The 22,988-nt window shown below is 46.2% G+C and overlaps 1 protein-coding gene across 1 annotated transcript in view; it reads right to left on the reverse strand.

Moving 5' to 3' along the window:
• Window positions 1-14,993, reverse strand: part of FAT1 (FAT atypical cadherin 1) — a 106,505-nt gene extending 91,512 nt beyond the window's left edge. Inside the window, exon 1 of the mRNA XM_052661434.1 lies at window positions 11,729-14,993. Within this exon, the coding sequence (XP_052517394.1) occupies window positions 11,729-14,993 (3,265 nt within the window). The remainder of the gene's footprint in view (window positions 1-11,728) is intronic.
• Window positions 14,994-22,988: the final 7,995 nt, after the last annotated feature.

Consider the following 22,988-nt stretch of genomic DNA (forward strand, 5'->3'; position numbering starts at 1 on the left):
GTATCCAGGAGGGTAGGGGAAGAAATGTCTTACACCATTTTCACGAACACCATTATTATCTGGTACAATCAGTCTGTTTGCAGAACAAAGGCTATGCGCGCTGAGTCAGCCTCTGTGATTAAAAGCAGCAGAAAAATGAGTAAGACCGTGCTCTGTCCTTGAGTTCTGGGACATACACACGAAAAAGAGCAAAAAACAAAAAGCCCTGAGTCAGATATGTTCAGAAGGGGGAATAAAGACAATCAGACTAACGACCTGGTCTCAGGAAACGCTTCTCAGGAGAGTCAACAGTGGCTTATTAGGCTAACCTAAGAAATATTTCCTGAGTGCCTATGACATGAACCCAGTATGAAAGGTTTAGCATCCACCCTCACAAGGAGCTGACAACTAGGAAGAAAAGGACTGTAAAAAAAGAATTACACTAGAGTGAAACTCACAATAATGTGAAAAAAACAAAAAAAAAAAGCCACATGCAAGGAAAGAATCAGCTCTATATGAAGGAGAAAGCTTGTCAAGAAAGATTTACTAAGCAGAGTTGGAAAATAGGAGCCGATCAGGAGATCAGTCAGTGTGTTACCCGAAGGCAGGGAGACAGGAAGCGGCCGGGCGCAGAGAGGTGAGCGGGCGCGGGGAAGGGAGGAGCCCCACGTGGCCGCAGCACAGGATGAGCCGTAGTGATGCAGGAGCACCGGCAAAGGGCACAGGAGGAGAGAGGCGAGTCACTAGGGCATCACTGGCCACGCTGGAGAGCCTGGACTTCATGTAATAAGACTCAAAAGGTTTTCAGGAAGAATTCCTCAAGAGATGGAAGCCCTGGTCAAGAACCATCTCTGAATCACCCAGAATACCCTCAATGTATCACATCTTTGTGATTGTTTAATCAGTAAGTCACACTCGACTCTTTAAACCCACGGACTATATAGCCCGCCAGCCTTCTCTCTGTTCACGGGATTTCCCAGGCAAGAGTACTGGAGCGGGTTGCCACTTCCTTCTCCAGGGGATCTTCCTGACCCAGGGATCAGCCCCAATCCTGCACTGGCAGGTGGATTCTTTACCATGGCGTCACTTGGGAAGCCCTGTGTCATACCTTAAACCACACCAGTTTCTATGACACTGTTTACTTTAAAAAATACGTGCGTATGAATACTTCAGAATTCAATGAACAGAGTACATTCCCATCTATTTCTACTCATGAATTATGATGATGATCTAATGAGATAATAAGGAGCACATCAAGGCTGTATATTGTCACCCTGCTTATTTAACTTCTATGCAGAGTATATCGTGAGAACACTGGGCTGGATGAAGCACAAGCTGGAATCAAGATTGCTGGGAGAAACATCAATAACCTCAGATATGCAGACGACACCACCCTTATGGCAGAAAGTTAGGGGCCCCTTAATGAAAGTGAAAGAGGAGAGTGAAGAAGTTGGCTTAAAGCTCAACATTCAGAAAACTAAGATCATGGCATCCGGCCCCAGCACTTCATGGCAAATAGATGGGGAAACAGTAGAAACAGTGGCTGACTTTATTTTGGGGGGCTCCAAAATCACTGAAGATGGTGATTGCAGCCATGAAATTAAAAGATGCTTACTCCTTGAAAGGAACGTTATGACCAACCTAGACAGCATATTAAAAAGCAGAGACATTATCACTTTGCCAACAAAGGTCCATCTAGTCAAGGCTATGGTTTTTCAAGTAGTCATGTGTGGATGTGAGAGCTGGAGTATAAAGAAAGCTGAGTGCTGAAGAATTGATGCTTTTGAACTGTGGTGTTGGAGAAGACTCTTGAGAGTCCCTTGGACTGCAAGGAGATCCGACCAGTCCATCCGAAAGGAGATCAGTCCTGAGTATTCATTGGAAGGACTGATGTTGAAGCTGAAACTCTGATACTTTGGCCACCTGATGAAAAGGGGTGACTCATTTGAAAAGACCCTGATGCTGGGAAAGACTGAGGGCAGGAGGAGAAGAGGACGACAGAGGATGAGATGGGTGGATGGCATCACCAACTCGATGAACATGAGTTTGGGAAGACTCTGGGAGTTGGTGATGGACAGGGAGGCTTGGCGTGCTGCAGTCCATGGAGTCGCAAAGAGTCAGACACGACTGAGCGACTGAACTGAATGAGACAATAAAATAAAGAGCTTTAAATAGGGCTAGTACACAGTGGGGTTAAGTTAGTTCTAAGCTCAGTCATGCTGGACTCTTGGCGACTGCACGGCCTGGAGCCTGCCAGGCTCCTCTGTCCACGGGATTCTCCAGGCGAGAATACCGGAGTGGGTTGCCATGCCCCTCTCCAGGGAATCTTCCCGACCCAGGGATCGAACCCAGGTCTCCTGCATTGCAGGCAGATTCTTTACCATCTGGGCCACCAGGTAAAGCACTCAATGAATATTAACTACAATTACATGTCAATGGTGATAAAGATGAAGGAAATAAGAGTACAATATGGCTAAACTGGCTCAAATTAGAAAGAAGTCTTGAATCACAGAAATAGCTGGGTAACTTTATCAAATAAGAAAGAAAGAAAGAAAAGCAAAAATCAACTAGTCTAAAATTAAAAAGACCACATTTAGACTTTCTCCAGTATAAAATAAGTAGACACCTCTAAAGAATCTCTTTCAACAGATCAGTTTACTCAGCTACAAGGAGGCCTAGCAATGAAACAGGTTAAATACGATAGCAGACATTCCGAGGGGGCATACATACTTCAATTCCCAAGGCAAGCTAATTGATAAGACTGGCCCTTGAAGTATATATGTGAATAGTTTCCTCCACTTTTATCACTGCTGTTAAACTGGATACCTGCCAACTCAACAAGTTCCGCATGTGCCCTTGAATAACAATCTTTCCAAGCCCATTTACTCTCAGTAACAAAGACATGAAAGGCTGCGCTTCATGGCATTGTGTCCTGTGTGGTGAGCATGCACTATGTACACCCATACGTTTGGTTTTTTAAAAAACTAAATGCTATGAAGGCAGCTGCGAAGCAAGGCAGCATACAAAACGCAAGCTAATAGATAATCAACAACTTGACAAATGAGGCTTGTGAATGAAAATAATCCACAAAGTCAAAACAGCAGCAACTAAATGGTTAAGAAAAAAAAATCCGACATGAGCAAACAACTCAGAACTGGGCCAGGCAGGCAACATGGAAAGCACAGCCTGGATGTGAATGGGGTATTAAATCTCCACATACACAGGCCACTCGAAGTATGAACACTCAGGTCTTCAACATGTTCAGAACATAAAGGTGGTTCCCTGCCAGGAGGGCTGGGGGCTGGAGAACAGGCTCATTAGGGCATCGAGCCACACACCTCACACACCAGCTGAGGCCAGGGCACCGAGGAGGACCAGGCAACACGACAAGGACACAAGGAAGTCCATTCAGAGAGGAAGCGTGGGTTAAGCCAGCTCCGGCCGCTGTGTGGGTTAAACTGGTTTTAAAGGTTAGCCAGGAGCCAGCTAAAACAATGTTTCCCCGAGAAGAGGCTTTGATTGAAGTTCAATACAGTTCAGGAAGGTGGGCAGGTGGCACTTTTATTAATGAGAAGGTCACAGTGTCACAACTGCAAACACAGGTGAGCTCCCTGTCCACCGCCACTAGACAACAAAGCTCACTACCGTCTATATTCAGCACGAGTCACCTGATACTAAGCACTTCAGTGCAATAATCTTAGAGTGTTTAAATGCCACCACTTTGTAACGCTGAAACTCTGTTCTACTAAAAGTGCCAAAGAGGCGCACATCATTCTGAGAATAAAAATGAAGGAAGGAGAGTCTCTGAGTCAATACTCCTTTCAAGACCAAGCCTCAAATTTAGGACTGAAGCGAACAGCCCAGCCCAACCCCATTCAGCCCAGAATCCTACTCAACTGGTGGTTTTTATATGGGCTCCCTCTGGAGAATGCCATGGACAGAGGAGGCTAGTGGACTCCAGTCCATGGGGGTTGCAAAGAGTTGGACACGACTGACCACAAAAAGCGTGGCAAGACCACGCTTGAGTGATGGCAGTTCAGTGCAGGGTTCCCAAGCACACACTCCCCAGTTCCGCCACTGAGCACTCAAGTGGTTCTGCATGTTCAGTCATGTCCAACTCTGCGACCCCACGGACCGTAGCCCGCCAGGCTCCTCCGTCCATGGGATTCTCCAGGCAAGAATACTGGAGTGGGGTGCCATTTCCCTCTGCAGGGGATCTTCCTAACCCAGGGACTGAACCTGTGTCTCCTGTATCACAAGCAGAGGCTTTACTAATGAGTCACCCGGGAAGTCCCAAGTGGTTTTAGGCAAGTTGTTTAACTTCTGAATGTTTCCTCATAGGTAACATAGGGATAAGAGTAACTACCTGGTAGTTGTGAAAGTGAAAGTGAAGTCGTGTCTGACTCTTTGTGACCCCGTGGACTGCAGCCTACCAGGCTCCTCCGTCCATGGGATTCTCCAGGCAAGAATACTGGAGTGGGGTGCCATTTCCTTCTCCAGAGGATCTTCCTGACCCAGGGATCGAACCTGGGTCTCCCACATTGTAGGCAGTCACTTTTACCGGCCGAGCCACCAGGGAAGTCGCAGCTGTGAGTCACAGTCGTGAGGATTAAACACGTTAACACACACAGAGGGCTTAGAACAGCGCTGGCCGTGACACTCAGCATCTGTGGTTCATTATTACCATAGCGCCCACCATCATCATCACCAAAGGCTTGAGGCCGGAGAGCACTCTGCACGTGGTTCCAGCCCGTCCCCTCCAGGTTCTGGCCCTCACACGCCACGCAGGACTGAATCAGTGCACCGCACACCTTCACTACGTGCTGCTCAACAACCCGAGACCACCCGGAACCACAGGGCAATGGGGTGTTATATCCCACTCCCTCCTCCAACCACCGTCCCTCGGCACCCAAAGCATCAACTTGTTAAATATACAAATAACTAAAGGAAAGTTTTCACTTTCACGCATTGGAGAAGGCAATGGCAACCCACTCCAGTGTTCTTGCCTGGAGAATCCCAGGGAGGGGGAGCCTGGTGGGCTGTGGTCTCTGGGGTCGCACAGAGTTGGACACGACTGAAGCCGATTTAGCAGCAGCAGCAGCAAAACAAAGCTGAGCCCTTGTTTCCTAGCATGGAAAGATACATTACTGTATGTAAAATACAAAGCCAACGGGAATTTACTGTATGACTCAGGGAACTCAACCCGGGCCTCTGTAACAACCTAGAGGGGTGGGATGGGGAGGGAGGTGGGAGGGATGTTCAAGACGGAGGGGACATATGTGTGCCCATGGCTGATTCAGGCTGATGTAGGGCAGAAACCAACACAGTACTGTGAAGCAATTATCCTTCAATTAAAAATAAGTAATTTAATTTTTTTAAAGTAAAAAAAAAAAACCCACAAACCAAAACAGAGCTCCCTCTGGATTTCTAATGAGATCCTATTTTCACCTTAAAACCCTCCTGGCTCATCGGAGGATCCCCGCCCCAGCAGAAAGGACTACGATGCCCTCCATCCTCTGACTCAAGAGTCACAGATTCTTTACTCCCAACCAGAGCAACGGCACATACATGATCATAACGTGGTTTCTTTCTGCCAAAGCCCCTTTTTCAGTCTCACTGGGGCCATGAAACCAGTTTCCTTTCTCTTCAACTTTCTGAGGAGGAGAATAAACAACAGGGCAGAAAGCAGCTGCGGCCACTCAAGGGAGGAGATGGCGACACAAAAGCCCTTTCACCAGCACATTTCTTCACTCCCTTGCGGCCTCCCACCAGTCCCTATTTTAGTTCCTGCTGCCAGGAATTCTAGACCCAGCTCCAAGCCGGGTAACTGGTCCCACCCCAGGAGATCACACTTCTAGGAACCGCCCGGCCCTCAGCCACTCTTACAGGCTTTTCAGTCCTCAGGCTTGAGCCCATTAATAGCCCTCCTTCCTCCTCTACAGGCTACCATCTGTCCCGAGAAGTGGCTGTAGGAAAAATCATGGGCCCCTGGCTGTATGCAGAATATCCTACTTTTAAGTTGGGAAAAGGTCTTTTTTAAACTTGAGGGAATAATTAAAATCATAATGAAAACACTCAAGAGCTCTGCCAAACCAGACCGAAACCCCAGAGGCATTCTCCCTCCTCACTGAAGTCAGCAATAAGGTGAGACTGGACTGGAATTCCCTTCTGTTTCCACCACGCTAACTCATTGCTCCTTCGTCCCCTAAGCCAGTCTCCAGACCTAGGAATGGAGCAGTAATGCTCCCCCAGAATGACACTCTAGCTGGGTTCTCTCAAGAAAGACATAGTCCTTACTCTCCCTCCCGTCATTCATGAACGATGATTTATCCCGTTGCAACAGCTGTTACTTCCATGTTAATTCATTCCAAGTCTTTTCATTGGAATGTAAATTTCAATCCTGAAACCACAATTGGTATTCTAAGAGTAATACAGCCTTAAGAAGTTCAGAAATTTGCTTTTATCTTAGTGAAAAACACGGTCTCCCCAAATACGTCAAGTCAGAAGGGGAAAACTCTTACGGGATTGTATTACAGTAACAGCCCAACTGAGGCACTCCAGACAGAAGGGAAAACACACATAGAAGGCGTTCATTACAATACAGACAAGGGTGGAGCAGGGCTCAACTAAACCCTGCTTCAATATGAGGGGTCCTATTAACAACACATGTAAGAATTAAAGATTTTAAAATTAAAAAAAATAAAATAAAAGCCAGAAGGCAAAAAAAAAAAAAAAAAAAAGTAAACCTTTTGGCCAAGCCTTTCACTAGTTTTAAAAATTATACCCATTTTAAAAATGAGCAAAGACCTGCAACCTTTTATTGGTGCTCAAGTAATAATTAACTCGGTTTGGTCCTCACCAGCCAAGAATACTAAGCTGAATTAATTCCACAAATCTCCAGGAGGAAGCACTAAGATTCTACTCTGCTCAACTCAGAAGCTTCTGACAAAGCAACCAGGAATGTACTGAAAATGAGCAGGGGGTGAATGCTAAGAAGTATAAAGTTGGGCCGGAGAAGGTGATGGCACCCCACTCCAGTACTCTTACTGGAAAATCCCATGGATGGAGGAGCCCGGTGGGCTGCAGTCCATGGAGTCGCTAAGAGTCGGACACGACTGAACGACTTCACTTTCACTTTTCTGCATTGGAGAAGGAAATAGCAACCCACTCCAGTGTTCTTGCCAGGAGAATCCCAGGGATGGGGGAGCCTGGTGGGCTGCCGTCTATGGGGTCACACAGAGTCGGACACGACTGAAGCGACCACAGCAGCAACTGCAGCAGCATAAAGTCCGGCAAATAAAAACCGAAATGTGAAATTACACATTTCCAAGATACCTACTCCTCTAACATTTCTGTTAAACCTGCTTTACAACCCTCACTGCAGATTTTAAGGAAGCAAAAGGGAGAGAATCTTTACAGAGTACTGGAGATTGATCTCTAACAGCAGACATTCCAAATAATGTTTTGCCCAACACTCAACCCTTCCAAACCATAATCACGTGGGCTTGGATTTGTCAGAATGGTTCACTAACACCCAGAAGCCTCTCCAGGAAAAAGGATATGACACGGTGAGAGATTAACTGATGAGTCAAATGACTGTCACCCCCTACACTGCAAGGATGTGTTACCTCCCTGCAAAGCCAATTAGCAAAATATGCACAACACCCAGAGTTGACAGGGCTGTTCACTCAACTACATATTTTCAGCAGTCCATAGAATTTCCATTAAAAAAAAACACTTGTCAGGGGATATTTCAAGTTTAAGCAGGGTTTTTTTGTTTTTTGTTTTTTTAAAGGAAAAGGGAGGATCTTAAAAATAGTAAGAACTAAATTCAGACAGCTGACTATGTCCTCTGTTCTATGAGAAGCATGCAAATGATATGTAACAATGCTGAAATAGGTAAAACACCACAAAAACTCGGTTTTATCATATTCAGCCAACGACCTAGTTTAAAGTTAAGTCAAAGGCAAGAAGCAAAGAGACAGTGAGGCAGGCAGGTTCATGGTCTTCATAGTCACAGTATCTCTAACAGGCCCTCGGCCATCAGCCCTGTATGAAAGGCATCACTAGAGGAGAAGGTGAGAGCTCAGCAGAAGTGGGCAAGCAGCAGAGACTTAAGTTCCCTTTGTCTGATTCTTCAGGACCCCATGGACCGAAGCCTGCCAGGCTCCTCGGTCCATGGGATTCTCCAGGCAAGAATACTGGAGTGGGTTGCCATTTCCTTGTCCAGGGGATGTTCCCAAGTCAGGGACTGAACCTGGATGTCCTGCATTGCAGGCAGATTCTTTAGTCACCAGGGAAGCCCATACTGACCTTCTAGAAAGATGCTAATGACTTGACCTGGGCCAGGCCAACCCCAACTCTTGCTGGAGTTTGCCTGCCTTGTCCCAGGGGGTACCTGCTGGTGTTTCAGAACCGCCCCTACTTTTCCTCATCTGCCAGGCACCTCCCCACACTCCCAACCTGCCCTCAAAATCACTGAGACAAAACCCAAACAAAAAAGTGGCATATCTAATTTAGGATTTCTATCACACAAACATATTGACTTTTCATGAAGGAATTTGACACCGTGATACCACATGTCTTGCTGGGGATCTCTGTAAAAAAAACTTGGGCTGATAAACCTACTGCCAAAAAGAAAATATCTTGCGACGTATATCAGGGCAATGTGTAAAAACGATTACATCACCTTTATGCAACTTCAGAAAGCATATAAACATAAATCTGCTGTATTTTCCTCTGTAACGGAAGGACTATAGAAGAGATGACCTAGAAATTCCCAATTTTTCTCTCACCTTTAAATCTCAGTCTTTGTACCAATGCATAACAGTTGATACACTTTGCTAACCCAATGCCCATAAGCCCAACCCATGCCCGGCCTCTCACTAAATTACCACCTGGGAAGTCTGGCACTGCCATTCAGCTTGAAAATGACTAAAATTATTTCAGAACACTGCCTTGTTCAGCTGGTTGGCTGCACACCCTCTCCCCTATCCACTCATCCCCGAGAGTAAGAATATTCCAGTCTCTTCAATTTACAGACCAAAAATGCTAGTTTCTAAATAGGTCTTTAAAAAGCAACAATAGAAATACTCTTCTCAACTTGAAAGAAAAAAACCCAAAAGGCAGTGCTCACATAATTTAAGACATAAAGGAAATGTAAATTAAGATTTTGTTTCTATTTTCCGTCTTTCAACTATGACAGTTTTCTTTCAAGGCGTTCAAAGCCCACCTTGGAAAAGAGAAAAATAAGTAGGAAAAATTGTCCTTATGAAATTCATAAAAACACTTCATACTTTCAGCTTCAGTTACAAATTCTGGGTATTTTTCTAAGTTGCCATTGTACCTGGTAACTAATTCATATCAGAGAGTATGATAAGGGAAAAGTTCCATTCCACTCCAGGTGGGTGATTTCTAACTGCTGTTGGCAATGCTATTTTCTCTTGAATTAAACCATTAAGATCTTTTAGATGAGTGGCATGCAGTCTGCAGATCTATACCACATGCTGCTGCTGCTAAGTCGCTTCAGTTGTGTCCGACTCTGTGTGACCCCAGAGATGGCAGTCCACCAGGCTCCCCCGTCCCTGGGATTCTCCAGGCAAGAACACTGGAGTGGGTTGCCATTTCCTTCTCCAACGCATGAAAGTGAAAAGGGAAAGTGAAGTCGCTCAGTTGTGTCCGACTCCTAGCGACACCATGGACTGCAGCCCACCAGGCTCCTCCGTCCATGGGATTTTCCAGGCAAGAGTACTGCAGTGGGTTGCCATTGCCTTCTCCAATACCACATACTGCTGCTACTGCTAAGTCATTTCAGTCGTGTCCAACTCTGTGCAACCCCAGAGATGGCAGTCCACCAGACTCCCCCGTCCCTGGGATACTCCAGGCAAGAACACTGGAGTGGGCTGCCATTTCTTTCTCCAATGCATGAAAGTGAAAAGTGAAAGTGAAGTCGCTCAGTCGTGTCCGACTCTTAGCGACCCCATGGACTGCAGCCCACCAGGCTCCTCCGTCCATGGGATTTTCCAGGCAAGAGGACTGCAGTGGGGTGCCATTGCCTTCTCCAATACCACATACTAGAGGCATGTAATTCACTAGAGAAAGAATCCTCTGAATAAACAAAAACACGTTAAACATTGTGTATCCTCTGAAATCCCTTATTTCTAGGACAATAATTACATTTTTCATGTGCTGTACACCTATTAGACATGGAACTGCATACTGGGGTGGGGACTGACTGAAGAACTTATTTGTGGTATTACTGAATAAAAACTTGACGATTTAAAACAATAAGAAAAAAATATGCGTTTTAGAATGGACATATTCGTAAAGGAAATAGCAGTGAGATTAATAAACAAACCGAACTCCGTCTGTGGCTGATGACTGCTGGGGTTACCCCGTTTCCCTTTATTTCCCCTAGCAGTTTCAGAAGGCAGGACATTCAAAACAAAAATAACCTTTAATTTACTCATTCAATCTTTTACCATGTAATAAGCAGCTTCTATCAGGCAATATCTGGTGGGTGCTGAGGATACAAAATATCTGCGCGAAAAGCCTGTCCTTAAAGTTAGTTTTGTTATGAACTGTGTCTCCCAAGATTCATGTGTCCAAGTCCTAAAACCCCCGTCCCTCAAAACATGACTGTCCTTAGAGATAGGGCCCCAAATGAGATAAACGAGTTAAAACGAAGTTAAATTGAGGGGGCGGTCCCTCATACAAAGAGATGAGGACACAGACATAAACAGAGAGGATCATGCGATGTCACAGCGGAAGATGGGTCAACTACAAGCCAAGGAGAGAGGGCTCGGGAGAAACCTACTCTGCCAACACCTTGATCTTTGACTTGGCAGCCTCCGCAATCATGAAAAAAATAAATTTCTGTTGTTTAAGCACCATGTCTGTGGCAGACCTTTGTTATGGCTGCCCCAGCAAACTAATAACACGGTTCACGCGCCAGCAGGGGAGACTGACATATAACTATAAAATCCATGAAAAGCAGTTAAATTAGAGGTATGTACAAAATGCAAAATAATAAATATATACTCTAGCATAAACGACTGTCCTGGATGTTCTGTTTTTAGGGCCTCATTCCAGGAGGAAGGATGTATAACAGAGCATTGCTACTACTTCCAAAAGGCATTAAACAACAGATGCTAAGACGTTATTTCACTTTATCCCCACAAAAATCTTTCAGTAAACTGGAGGGCCCCCATCTTATAGGTGGAGGAAGTCAATTTTAAGAGGATGATCAATTTGTCCAAGACCATCAAATTAACAGCTGAGACAGCCACGATTCAAAGCCAGGTCCCTCCAACTCAACCTTCTAGAGCCTACATCTGCCCTTCAAATGAAACCTAGAGAACGTACGCGGTCTTCTCTCTGTAGGCTCCCTTATTTGCAGGTGTGCACTAACGTCTGAATAGCATGCTAGGTGGCAGAGTGGTCGCCTATGTCTGCACCTGCACCAGCTGGAAAAACTTTGGAAGGACCTCTCAAGAGCTACAGAAAAATCACAATGATGCTTTTGATAAAATACAGAACAAACCTGGAGATCAGGATCAGGGGTCATGATTTCAATTCAGGTTCCTCTGGTTCCATACTACACAAAGACACAGGCAACGGGACAAAAAGCATGGATGTGCATTGCGCTCTAGGGGCCGAACGGGAACCGTGAAGGAGTCAACACGGGGGACATTTACTTTAGAAAGAAATGAGAGGGAAGAGCAAGCCAGCGTGAAGAGAACACACTCACCTGTTTCTTCATCTATTCTGAAAACACCAACACCAGAACCATCTCGAATGGAGTAGTGGATCTCCCCATCTCGTCCTGTGTCCTCGTCACGAGCGGACACCTTCATGACTGAAGAACCAACAGGGGCGTTTTCTTTCACCGCACCCTTTTCCACAAAGCTGGGAAACACCGGTGGATGGAGGTTCTCATTCACGTCGATGACCTCAACTTCAACGTAGCAAGTGGAAGACAGAGAAACGGGCTTCCCTTTGTCTTTGGCCCTCACCGTGAGGTTATATACCTGCTTCTTCTCAAAGTCCAACTGCTGTATGATTCTCACGGCTCCACTGAGCTTATCCACATCAAAGTTTCCTTCTCCATGGTCCAGGAGACTGTACCTCACTTGACTAGACTGACCCAAATCAGGGTCGTGGGCCTCTAACCACATGATTATGGTCCCCTCTGGAAGGTCCTCTCGAACTTTCACGCGGTAATTAGGGGGGATAAACTTGGGCGGGTTGTCGTTCACATCCTCTAGTGACACTTTGAGAATCACGGTGGAGAGCAGCTGGGGTTCTTCCCTGGCTTGATCCCTGGCTTCCACCTTTAAGTAATGCACGTGCTGCTCCTCCCGGTCCAAGGGGTTCAGGATTTTAACCACGCCAGTCATGCTGTCGATTGAGAACTTGTCTGTGTCTGTGAGAATAGAGTACCTCACGTGTCCGTTTGGCCCCAGGTCTTTATCTGTGGCTTCCACCTGGATGATTTCACTATTTATCTCTTTGTCTTCACTCACTTCAACAAAGTAGCTCTCCTGTAAAAATTCAGGTGGATTATCGTTGGCGTCCAGGACTCGGATCTCCAGCAGATGCCACGCCACCCTCTGTGGCAGGCCCAGGTCAGACACTGTGATGTTCAGGGTGTACTTGTCTGTCGTCTCACGGTCAAGGGGAGACAGGATTTTGAGCATCCCTGTTTCCATGTCCATAATGAAGCAGCTATCTTCATTTCCTCCGGAAATGGCGTAGACCAGCTTCCCATTGAAACCAGTATCGAGATCAGTAGCATTCATGACAAGCAGGCTAGAACCCACAGGCTGGTTTTCCTTGACCTGGATCCCAGCTGGAAGCGTACTTCTGAACTGGGGCGCGTGAGCATTGACAGAGTGGGAATCAAAGAAGACGTCCTCGACCTCCCCCTGGGTGTGCAGCTTGTTCGCCTGCAGGAGTTTCTCCGCCAGCATTTTGGCCACGCCCGTCTCCTCACACTGCAGGCTGACTGGCTTGCGAAGGGCAGCCACGGTCATGTTGATGTATAACGGTGTGGCAAAATTCTCTCCATCTGTAGCCGTGATTCTCAGGCTATGAAATGACACCTTGGCCCCTAAGCCATCCATCAGAGACTGCTTTAATGACAGTACCCCGGAGTTGGGGTTCAAGCTGAACAAGTCCAGGTCATTTCCGGCCTCGATCTGATATCGCACCAACTGAAGTTCATCGGCATCGATAGCAGAGACGGTAGTTATCTGCTCCCCGACGCCCAGATCCCTGGGAATCGTTCCTTCACAATTTATCTTCTCGAACAGGGGTGTGTTGTCATTCAAGTTATTGAGAGTAAGGGTGGCAAGGATCTCAACCTCCCGGCGGTAGGGCGAGCCCCAGTCTGATGCCCGAATTCTCAGAGTGTAAACCCGTGGCATCAGCTCATAGTCCAAGTTTTCTGAAGTACTCACGGCGCCTGTGAAATGGTTAATGACAAACGGCACGTGATTTAAGTTTGCAATGCTGTAAGTCACGTACCCGTTCTCACCCTCATCAGGGTCTACAGCGCTCACACTCATGACCGTGGTACCAATGGGCACGTTCTCGTCAAAAGATGCTTTGTAGGCTGTCTGGGTAAATTCCGGAGGGTGACTGTTGGCACTCAAGACTTTAACCAAGACTCTGGTAGAGGCTTTTCTGTCACTGGTTGTGACTTCGAGTTCAAAATGGGATGCCTGCTGTCTTTTCAGGGGCTCTAAGATGGAAATGAGACCAGTGTTGTGATTCAGACTGAATTTAGCTTTTCCAGGTGTGCTTTTAAAAACATACTTCAAATGAGGATAGCTAGGAGTGGCTTTTACCATGACCACGGGTGTGTGGGGAGGAGCGAATTCACTGATTTCTGCTCTGTAAACCTCCTTCTCAAACCTGACTGGCCCCGCTTTGAACCGCGGTGAAATCACATGGATCACTTTCACAGAAGAGAACTGGGGAGGAGTTCCTTTGTCTTTCGCCTGGAGCGTCAGGTTGTAGCCGAAAGGATGACTGTCCCAGTCGATGGCGCCAACGGCTTTGAGCTTGTATTCTCTGCTCCCTGGAGAGGACCTCACTGTTCTGAACTGCTGAAGGAGGTCTCCCGCCACGATGCTCAAAGAAGCGACCTCCCCATTGGCGCCCTGATCGCAGTCGTCCACGGTCACGATGGCGTACGTGGGGTCCCTGTCCAGTTCGGATGGTGACGAGGTCACGGCTGTTATCACGGGGGCACATGCGTTGGCCTGCTCTACGTGAACCGTGAGCTTGGCCATGCTGCTGATGCCGCTGCTACCGTACAACTTCATGCCGCGGTCCACGGCAAGAATCTCCATCTCGTAGACACTGGTCTCTGTGTAGTCAAGTCTGCCTGTTAAAACGATGGTGCCACTGGTGGGGTGGATGGCAAACATGTCTGTTCGGTCTTTGAAACTGTAGTAAAATTCTCCATTGGTGCCTATGTCTGCATCTGTGGCACTGACTCTCGCGATACTGGTCCTTATGGCTGTGTTTTCAGGTAGAGACACGCTGTACGAGGTGGGGGAGAAGAGGGGTCTCAGGTCATTTGTATCCAGCACTTGCACCCTGACCTTTGTTCGTGCTTCAGCATTAGTATTTTTTTCCACTGCTTTGACAATCAATGTGTAGTGGTCTTTCACTTCTCTGTTGAGAATAGCTGTATTTCCTCCTTTGGTCCTTATTCTCAGAAAGCAAAAGTCTCCAAGAACGTACTCTTCGGCTTTGAATAGGTTTTCGTTGTCTCCTGAGATGATTTTGTACCTTAACTCCCACAGTGGATTTGTCATGTAAATACCCATCTTTACGGGATGCCCCACATAGGTTTTCGCTGCAGAGTTTTCATGCACTGTGACGTTGTACTGGAAATGTGTGAACTGCAAGGGCGTCTGTTCCAGCGTTTCGCTTCCATCACCATCTCCGAAATGCTGGAGGAGGCGCAGCAGAAGCAGAAGCGAGGCCAAGTGCCTCCCCATTGCTTAACTGTCAGGCACCTACAAGCCAAGCAAATAAGAAACATTACTTCAGGGAAATGAACAAAAAGTGTACATTTTTTCTTGAGACATGATTCAGACCTCACATTTTAATACAGCATTTGCCATCTACAAAGAATATGAGTAAGTGCAATGGTTTTCCAATAGAAGTATCAACACTGCTAATATTTCTAGAATTACTAAGGTCAAGAATAATTTTCAGTTTATTGACTCCAAAGGTCTTAATGACCATCTGCCAGCTGTAACAACAAAATTTATTCCTGCACTTCAATCTTGAAGGCAAGTATGCTGCTGCTGCTGCTAAGTCACTTCAGTCGTGTCCAACTCTGTACAATCCCACAGACAGCAGCCCAACAGGCTCCTCCGTCCCTGGGATTCTCCAGGCAAGAATACTGGAGTGGGTTGCCATTTCCTTCTCCAATGCATGCATGCAGGCATGCTAAGTCGCTTCAGTCATGTCCGACTCTGTACAACCCCATAGGTGGCAGCCCACCAGGCTCCTCTGTCCACAGGATTCTGAAGGCAAGAATATTGAAGTGGGTTGCCGTTTCCTTCTCCAGAAGGCAACTATAACTGACTGCTAAAAAGGTACACAAAGGTCCGTCTAGTCAAGGCTATGATTTTTCCAGTAGTCATGTATGAATGTGAGAGTTGGACTATAAAGAAAGCTGAGCGCTGAAGAATTGATGCTTTTGAACTGTGGTGTTGGAGACGACTTTTGAGAGCCTCTTGGACTGCAAGGAGATCCAACCAGTCCATCCTAAAGGAAATCAGCCCTGAACATTCACTGGAAGGACTGATGCTGAAGCTGAAACTCCAGTACTTTGGTCACCTGATGCAAAGAACTGACTCATTTGAAAAGACCCTGATGCTGGGAAAGATTGAAAGCGGTAGGAGAAGGGGACGACAGATGATGACAAGGTTGGATGGCATCACCGACTCAGTGGATGTGAGTCTGAGTAAACTCCTAGAGTTGGTGATAGACAGGGAGGCCTGGCGTGCTGTAGTCCATGAGGTCGCAAAGAGTCAGACACGACTGAGCGACTGAACTGAACTGAAAAAGGTACACAGTGAGGACTGTTTCCATTTGGTGTGGGTGTGTGCACGCTCAGTCGTGTCCAACTCGTGACCCTGTGGACTGGGGCCCACCAAGCTTATCTGTCCATGGGATTTCCCAGGCAAGGATACTGGAATGGGTTGCGATCTCCTTCCCCAAGGGATCTTCCCCACCCATACGTCTCTTGTGTCTCCTGCGCTAGCAGGCAGAATTCTTTACCACTAGTCTTTGTTTACATTTACTTACATGAAGTGAAAAGTGAAAGTGTTAGTTGCTCAGTTATGTCTGACTCTTTGTGACTCCATGGACTGTAGCCCACCAGGCTCCTCTCTCCATGGTACTTCCTAGGCAAGAATACTGGAGTGGGTTGTCATTCCGTTTTCCAGGGGATCTTCTTGACCCAGGGATTGAACCCAAGTCTCCTGCATTGCAGGCAGACTCTTTACCATCTGAGCCACCAGGGAAGCCTACATTTCCTTATATACAGTAAATTAAGTGCTCAAAACCTCATGAACTTAACACTATTACAGTTCGGACAACTAAATCAGAACACCCAAAAAAAACTCTCAATGGTGGTTTTATATAACCTCCCATAATGATAGCTTACAATCTCATTTCAAACTTTATCCTGAAATTATATTTCCTTATAAGAATGATTAAGTTCACTCCCTACATAATACAAGGGTTTAGCATCTCATTTGGCACTATATAACTATTAAAAGGTATTAAAATAATTATATCATCAAGTTTAATACTGAGGTCATTTCTGAACCAACAAACTGAGCCAAAAAAAAGTCTGTTCAGAAAGAGAAGACCAAGAGCTTGCTGTCCAACAGGAGCTGCCCTCCCTCAACCAGGGACGCGGATCTTGGCATCAGCACTGGGGTGTCATGACTGCTACCCACAACCAGCGCTGAGAGGGCCCACTGTCTTCAGGGCTCTGAATAACCTGTCCCCTGAACACAAAACACAAACACATGGAAAACTAAATCATCTAAGCGATCACATGCAAAGGGGCCAGATCAGCAAGGTAGCAGGCACTGCAGAGGGTCCAAGGGTGAAGCGGGAGGAAAGAGGAGAGTTGAGAAAGGGGTGCCCTGAACCAGTGGGAAGGCAGCCAAGACCACTGGGCTGGAGCCTGGCTGGGAAGCAGGATAACTACCTTCAGACCAACTGTTTCCCGACATCATTCACTTGGTAAATCAAGGCAGCTTCATAAGAGGACAGGATTGCGGCCCTGAAAAGGACCTCTCCAATGAACACCTGGGAAATGGGATTGCTCCCCAAGCTGAGAGAAACAGCAGGCTGGAGGGCTGGCCAAACAGCCAGGGGAAATTAGCACGGCAACTTAGAGTCAGAGGAGCTTAACTCAGCGACCACAAACTTTGCCCCATGAGTCATTTCATTAGGGGAAAAAAAGGAAAAAGCTGATATGCTGAAAGCAATTAGACGCTTAACTGATACTGAATCACGTTGAAGTTGGGCAGCCTAACTTGTTCTTTAGTGACTACGTCTTCTCACCAGATCAAGTCAGGAAAGCAGACAGATGTTTGGCCTCTAGAACAACTGGTATTTAAACAAAATAAGGCAATCGTTTCCCAAAACTCTCTCTTAATTTGGTCCACAGATCTAATACTCAGGTATCTAGACTAATACTAATATCTAGACTCAGGTATCTAGACTCAGGTATCTAATACTCAGGTGTCGAGAACCCAACAGCAGACAGACCGCTGTGCTGTGCTCAGTTGCTCAGTCGCATCCCACTCTGCGACCTCATGGACTGCAGCCCACCAGGCTCCTCTGTCCATGGGGATTCTCCAGGCAAGAGTACTGGAGTGGGCTGCCATGCCCTCCTCCAGGGGATCTTCCCAACCCAGGAATCGAACCCAGGTCTCCCACACTGCAGGCGGATTCTTCACCATCTGAGCCACCAAGGAAGCCCAAGAATACTGGAATGGGTGGCCGACCCCTCCTCCAGGGGATATTCCCGACCCAGGAATGGAACCGGCATCTCCTACACTGCAGGCAGATTCTTTACCAGCTGAGCTACCAGGGAAGCCCCAGACTGTGCTAGATACATGGAATTCAACAACTCACAGAATTATTTTAAAAGGCAAAGATCCAGATCCTGAGGCATTTACAAACCAGGGATAAAATGTAAAGAAAATGCTTTAAAGAATCATTAAAAAGATGATGTTTGCACAAGCACCTTTATTTTAGAACACAATGTTACTATCAACAGTATCCACTTTACAACAAAATATCAATCCACGATTCTACTGCAAAATATTTTTGCTTAGTTCTACAAATAAAATATTATGGAGTCGTCAAAAAAGAGTAAGAGAGTACTCTATACACTGACATGTAAAGATCTCTAGATATAGTAACAGGGAGAACTAAATCAACCCCATTTACGTTTGCAAAAAGGAAGGGGAGATAAATATGTGCATGGTTCATGGATGTGCTTAAAAATGACTGAGAAATTCTGAATGGATAAGAAGTAAACTGTTAACAGTAGTGATAGTAACTTCTAGAAAACAGGCAGCTGGGGGAATGTTTACACCTTCACTTAACTATGTGAGTTTTTAACATATATATATATACACATACACACACACACACACTATCATGAATTCACTTGTCTTTCGTTATTTGATTCATTCATCACCTCTTTAATGAACACCTACCATACCCATTTTCCCCGATGGCTCAGCAGGTAAAGAATCTGCCTGCCAATGCAGGAGACACAGGAGACTCGGGTTTGATCCCCTGGGAGTAGGAAATAGCAGCTCAATCCAGTATTCTTGCCTGAAAAATCTCATGGACAGAAGAGCCTAGTGGGCTCAGGTCACAGGGCTGCAAAGAGTCAGATACTACTGAACATGCACGCACCTCCGTGCTGGACCACCATGTCTGGAACAGTTCTACGTGCTGCTGATACATAAGTAACCCAAACTATCAACTCCTCACGGAAGGTACAGTTCCTGGTGAGAGACAAACAAACATGGAAACAAAGAGTCTATCAGATGCTGATGATGAGTGCTAAGGAGAAAAATAAAGCAGAAACAAACAGAGGCGGTAGTCAGAAACAAGGAAGGAAAAGAGAAAAACGATGCGAGTTTCTCAACCTCGGCTGTATTGACATTTGGGGCAGATCATTCTTGACTGGGGAAGCGGGGCTGTGGGGCAGAGAGCTGCCCCAGGTATCCTTTGGTATTAAGCCTGCTCTCCACCAACTAAAAGCCTATAGCCTTTCTTCCCCGCAACCCCAGCAAAAGAGATGTCTGCAGACAGTGCCAAATGGCCCCTGAAGCTCAAAATCATGTCCGGGAGAGACGTGCTAGTTAGAGAAAGCACAAAGAAACAGATCGCGGTGGCTTGGCACAGTGGGTAAGAGGGGAGAGTAGCAAAGGAGATCCTTTAAGTATGCCCGTCATTTTATAATACCTTTAGATTGTCAAAAAAATTACAAAGACAGCCTCCCCACTGACAACATCTCACCTGATGATGGTACACTTGTCACAACTAATGAACTAACAGTAACACACTGTTAGCCACTGTCTAGTCCCAATGCCCTTGGTCTCAGGATCCCAGCCAAGACAGCCACGTTCTATTCAGTCACCATATCATCTCAGACTCCTCTGGACTGTAACAGTTTCTCTGATTTGCCTTGTTTTTCATGACCTTGACGGTTTTGAGACGTACTGGTCAGGTATTTTGTAGACTGTCCCTGGACTGAAATTTGCCGGATGTTTTTCGCATGATTAGACTGGGGCTATGCGTTGAGGGGAGGTTGAGCGGGGGGGTGAAGTGCCACGTTCATCACATCGCCTCGGTGCTGATGCTGACCTGGTCACCGGGCTGAAGCAGGGTTTGTCTGCTTTCTCTGCAGTGGGAGACTCACTCCTCGCTTTCCCTACTGTACCCTTTGGAAGGAAGTCACTCGCTCCCCGCTTTCCCTACTGTACCCTTTGGAAGAAAGTCACTACGCAGTCCACCAGTCAGTGGTAGAGAGTTCTGCTACATAAATCTTTGGAGTTCTTCTGCAAGGGAGATCTGCTATCCTCTCCTAATTATGTCTTTATCATTTCTTCTGATCAGTGTGGCTTCATGGATAAAGGGTGATTTGTAGGATTTTGAATGCTATTAACACTACAAATAAAATGAAAACAGGGGAGTGACATGCTGGAATCTAAAGTGAAAGGTTATAACTAACTTAGACAGCATATTAAAAAGCAGAGACATGACCTTGCCAACAAAGGCCTGTCTAGTCAAAGCTATCTATGGTTTTTCCCGTAGTTATGTATGGATGTGAGAGTTGGACTATAAAGAAAGCTGAGCACCAAAGAATTGATGCTTTTGAACGGTGGTGTTGGAGAAGACTCTTGAGAGTCCCTTGGACTGCAAGGAGATCCAACCAGTCCATCCTAAAGGAAATCAGTCCTGAATATTTATTAGAAGGACTGATGCTAAAGCTGAAACTCCAATATTTTGGCCACCTGATGCAAAGAACTGACTCATTGGAAAATACTCTGATGCCAGGAAAGATTGAAAGCAGGAAGAGAAGGGGATGACAGAAGATGAGATGGTTGGATGGCATCACCAACTCAATGGACACGAGTGAGTAAACTCCAGGAGTTGCTGATGGACAGGGAGGCCTGGTGTGCTGCAGTCCATGGGGTTGCAAAGAGTCAGACATGACTGAGCAACTCAACTGAACTCAAAGTGAAAGGGCTGCTCAGGTACGAGGGTGGACAAAAGAAGGGAGGGTGGCGGGGTAAAAGCTGGAGGGAGACCAGTTAGGAGACACTGTGCAGGTTAGAGACCCTGGTGGCTCTGCCCCAAATGTGGTCATGGAGGGGGGAGGAGGGCGACATTCTGGATCCATTTCAGGACCTGCTGATGAACTGGAGAGTAGGGGCGGGAGGAGAGAAAGGGGGAGACATCCAAGAAGATCCTGGAGACCGTGTGCTGAGCTGGAAGGGGGTTTCAGGTTCTGAGAGAGGGAAGCCTCAGCTGAGGGAGGAGCAGATTTTAGGGAGCACAATCGGGGGTTCAGCTTTGGACACATTAGGACAGAAATGCCAACTGTAATCCAAGTAATTGATTTCCCGTCGGCAGTTAGACATGCAGGAGAGGCCCACCCCTGGGGACAGAAGCCTGACAATGGTCAGAATGCGGAAGATGCTATTAATATATTTAAAAGCAGAAAACTAAATGAGCTCACCCGCAAAGAGGACACCGACAGACAAGAAAGGAAAACCAAGGACAGAGAGCCCCGCTATCCTCCAAGACGGAGGAGACAGAAGACAAGAGGAACCAGCCACTGGGGCAGAAGCAGCAAACAGTGGCATGACTAAGACATCGGTAAGTAAACAGATCTCCCTGAAAATCTGAATCCTAACATGAGGACTTGGAGATGACCCATCTATCCTGGCTGGTGCCCTGCTGATCCCCACACCACGGGCGCCCTGGACACCCCCATGGCACAAGGAGAAGGCTCAAGATGTCAAACCACTGCAGCTGTGCTTCCCCACAGCATCTCTGTGACCAGCGGCCCCTGCAGCCTCCGCCGCCTCCCACGTTTCCCTCCCAGCTGGATTCCCATCACCTCTCACCCTTCACAACTCACCCACCGCAGTTCTCAGGGAACACACCACAGCTGGAATCAACTTTTTTGGCCATGTTCATAACACAGACCTCTTAATTCACTCTGTAAACTTGGCTAATAGAATGCCACTGTAATCATAATAAACTATTAAATGAAAGGCTTTTCATCAGAAAAAAAAAAAAATCCGCTTTCTGAGAGATAGTGTTATGTTGTTGTTGCTCGGTCACTAAATTGTGTCTGACTCTTTGAAACCCCATGGATTGTAGCCTGCCAGGCTCCTCTGTCCATGGGATTTTTCAGGCAAGAATACTGGAGTGGAGGATCCAGTATTATTCCACTTTGGAAGCATTCTTCTCCAGGGGATCTTCCCGACTTAGAAAGAATGGAACTCGTGTCTCCTGTGTCTCCTGCATTGGCAGGCAGATTCTCTACCACTGAGACATCAGGGAAGCCCAGGAGATACTGTTAACCTTACAGTAATTTAACCAAGAACTGTCAACTCAGGTTTCACCTTAAAATGCCATGATCGAAGAAACTGTGGCTACTACTCTACATAAAACAAACAGCAGAGCTGGAAAGCACGTGCGCATGCACACACACACACCCAAAAAAAATCTTAGATACCAATACCATTTCATCTAAAAAGTACATTATTACCTAGCACTCATGCTTATGAAAATTAAAACTCCAAAAACCATTTTAGCCAAAGGCTACACTTTTTATATTTAGAAGGTGATCACACTATTTGAACACACAGTAATCCAGGATTTCTTCTGTGCATTTTCCAAAGTGAAAACAAAGAATGTTTATCTAGTTCAGCCTTTAGGAAAAAGGGCCTCAGGTCAAAAGCTTAAGTATCTTTAGCACAGATTTCTGAAAATCCATAAATAATAAAGATCACTTTTCTGGTACAAGTCAGGTATTAACACATTCATGTTTCTTCATCAGCAAGACTTCCATGTAAAGTGTTTCCGTCAACTCCTGTGACCACACAGGCTTCACACAACAGAACACAGTCCTATGCTGAGAACATACTGCCTAAGTTTTAGATCAAGTATCCAGATCAAGTATTTAGATCTGAATCTTCTTTCATTCAGAAGTGCTAGGTGGGACTTGACACGATGCAATTCATACATTCTATTAAATGTTGCATATTTATTATTCAAAGTCACAACTCTTATGCATACTATTAGCCATTCCAGCCCTCTATCTAAGAGGGAAGCAGGATCAGACTCTCCATCCCACATACGATAATAAAGTTACACAGAAATATTCAAGAATTTCGTGTTTTCCCTCATCATACTCCTAT

Source organism: Budorcas taxicolor, chromosome 24 (genome assembly GCF_023091745.1).
Source record: "Budorcas taxicolor isolate Tak-1 chromosome 24, Takin1.1, whole genome shotgun sequence".
In the NCBI taxonomy this organism is placed as follows: domain Eukaryota; kingdom Metazoa; phylum Chordata; class Mammalia; order Artiodactyla; family Bovidae; genus Budorcas; species Budorcas taxicolor.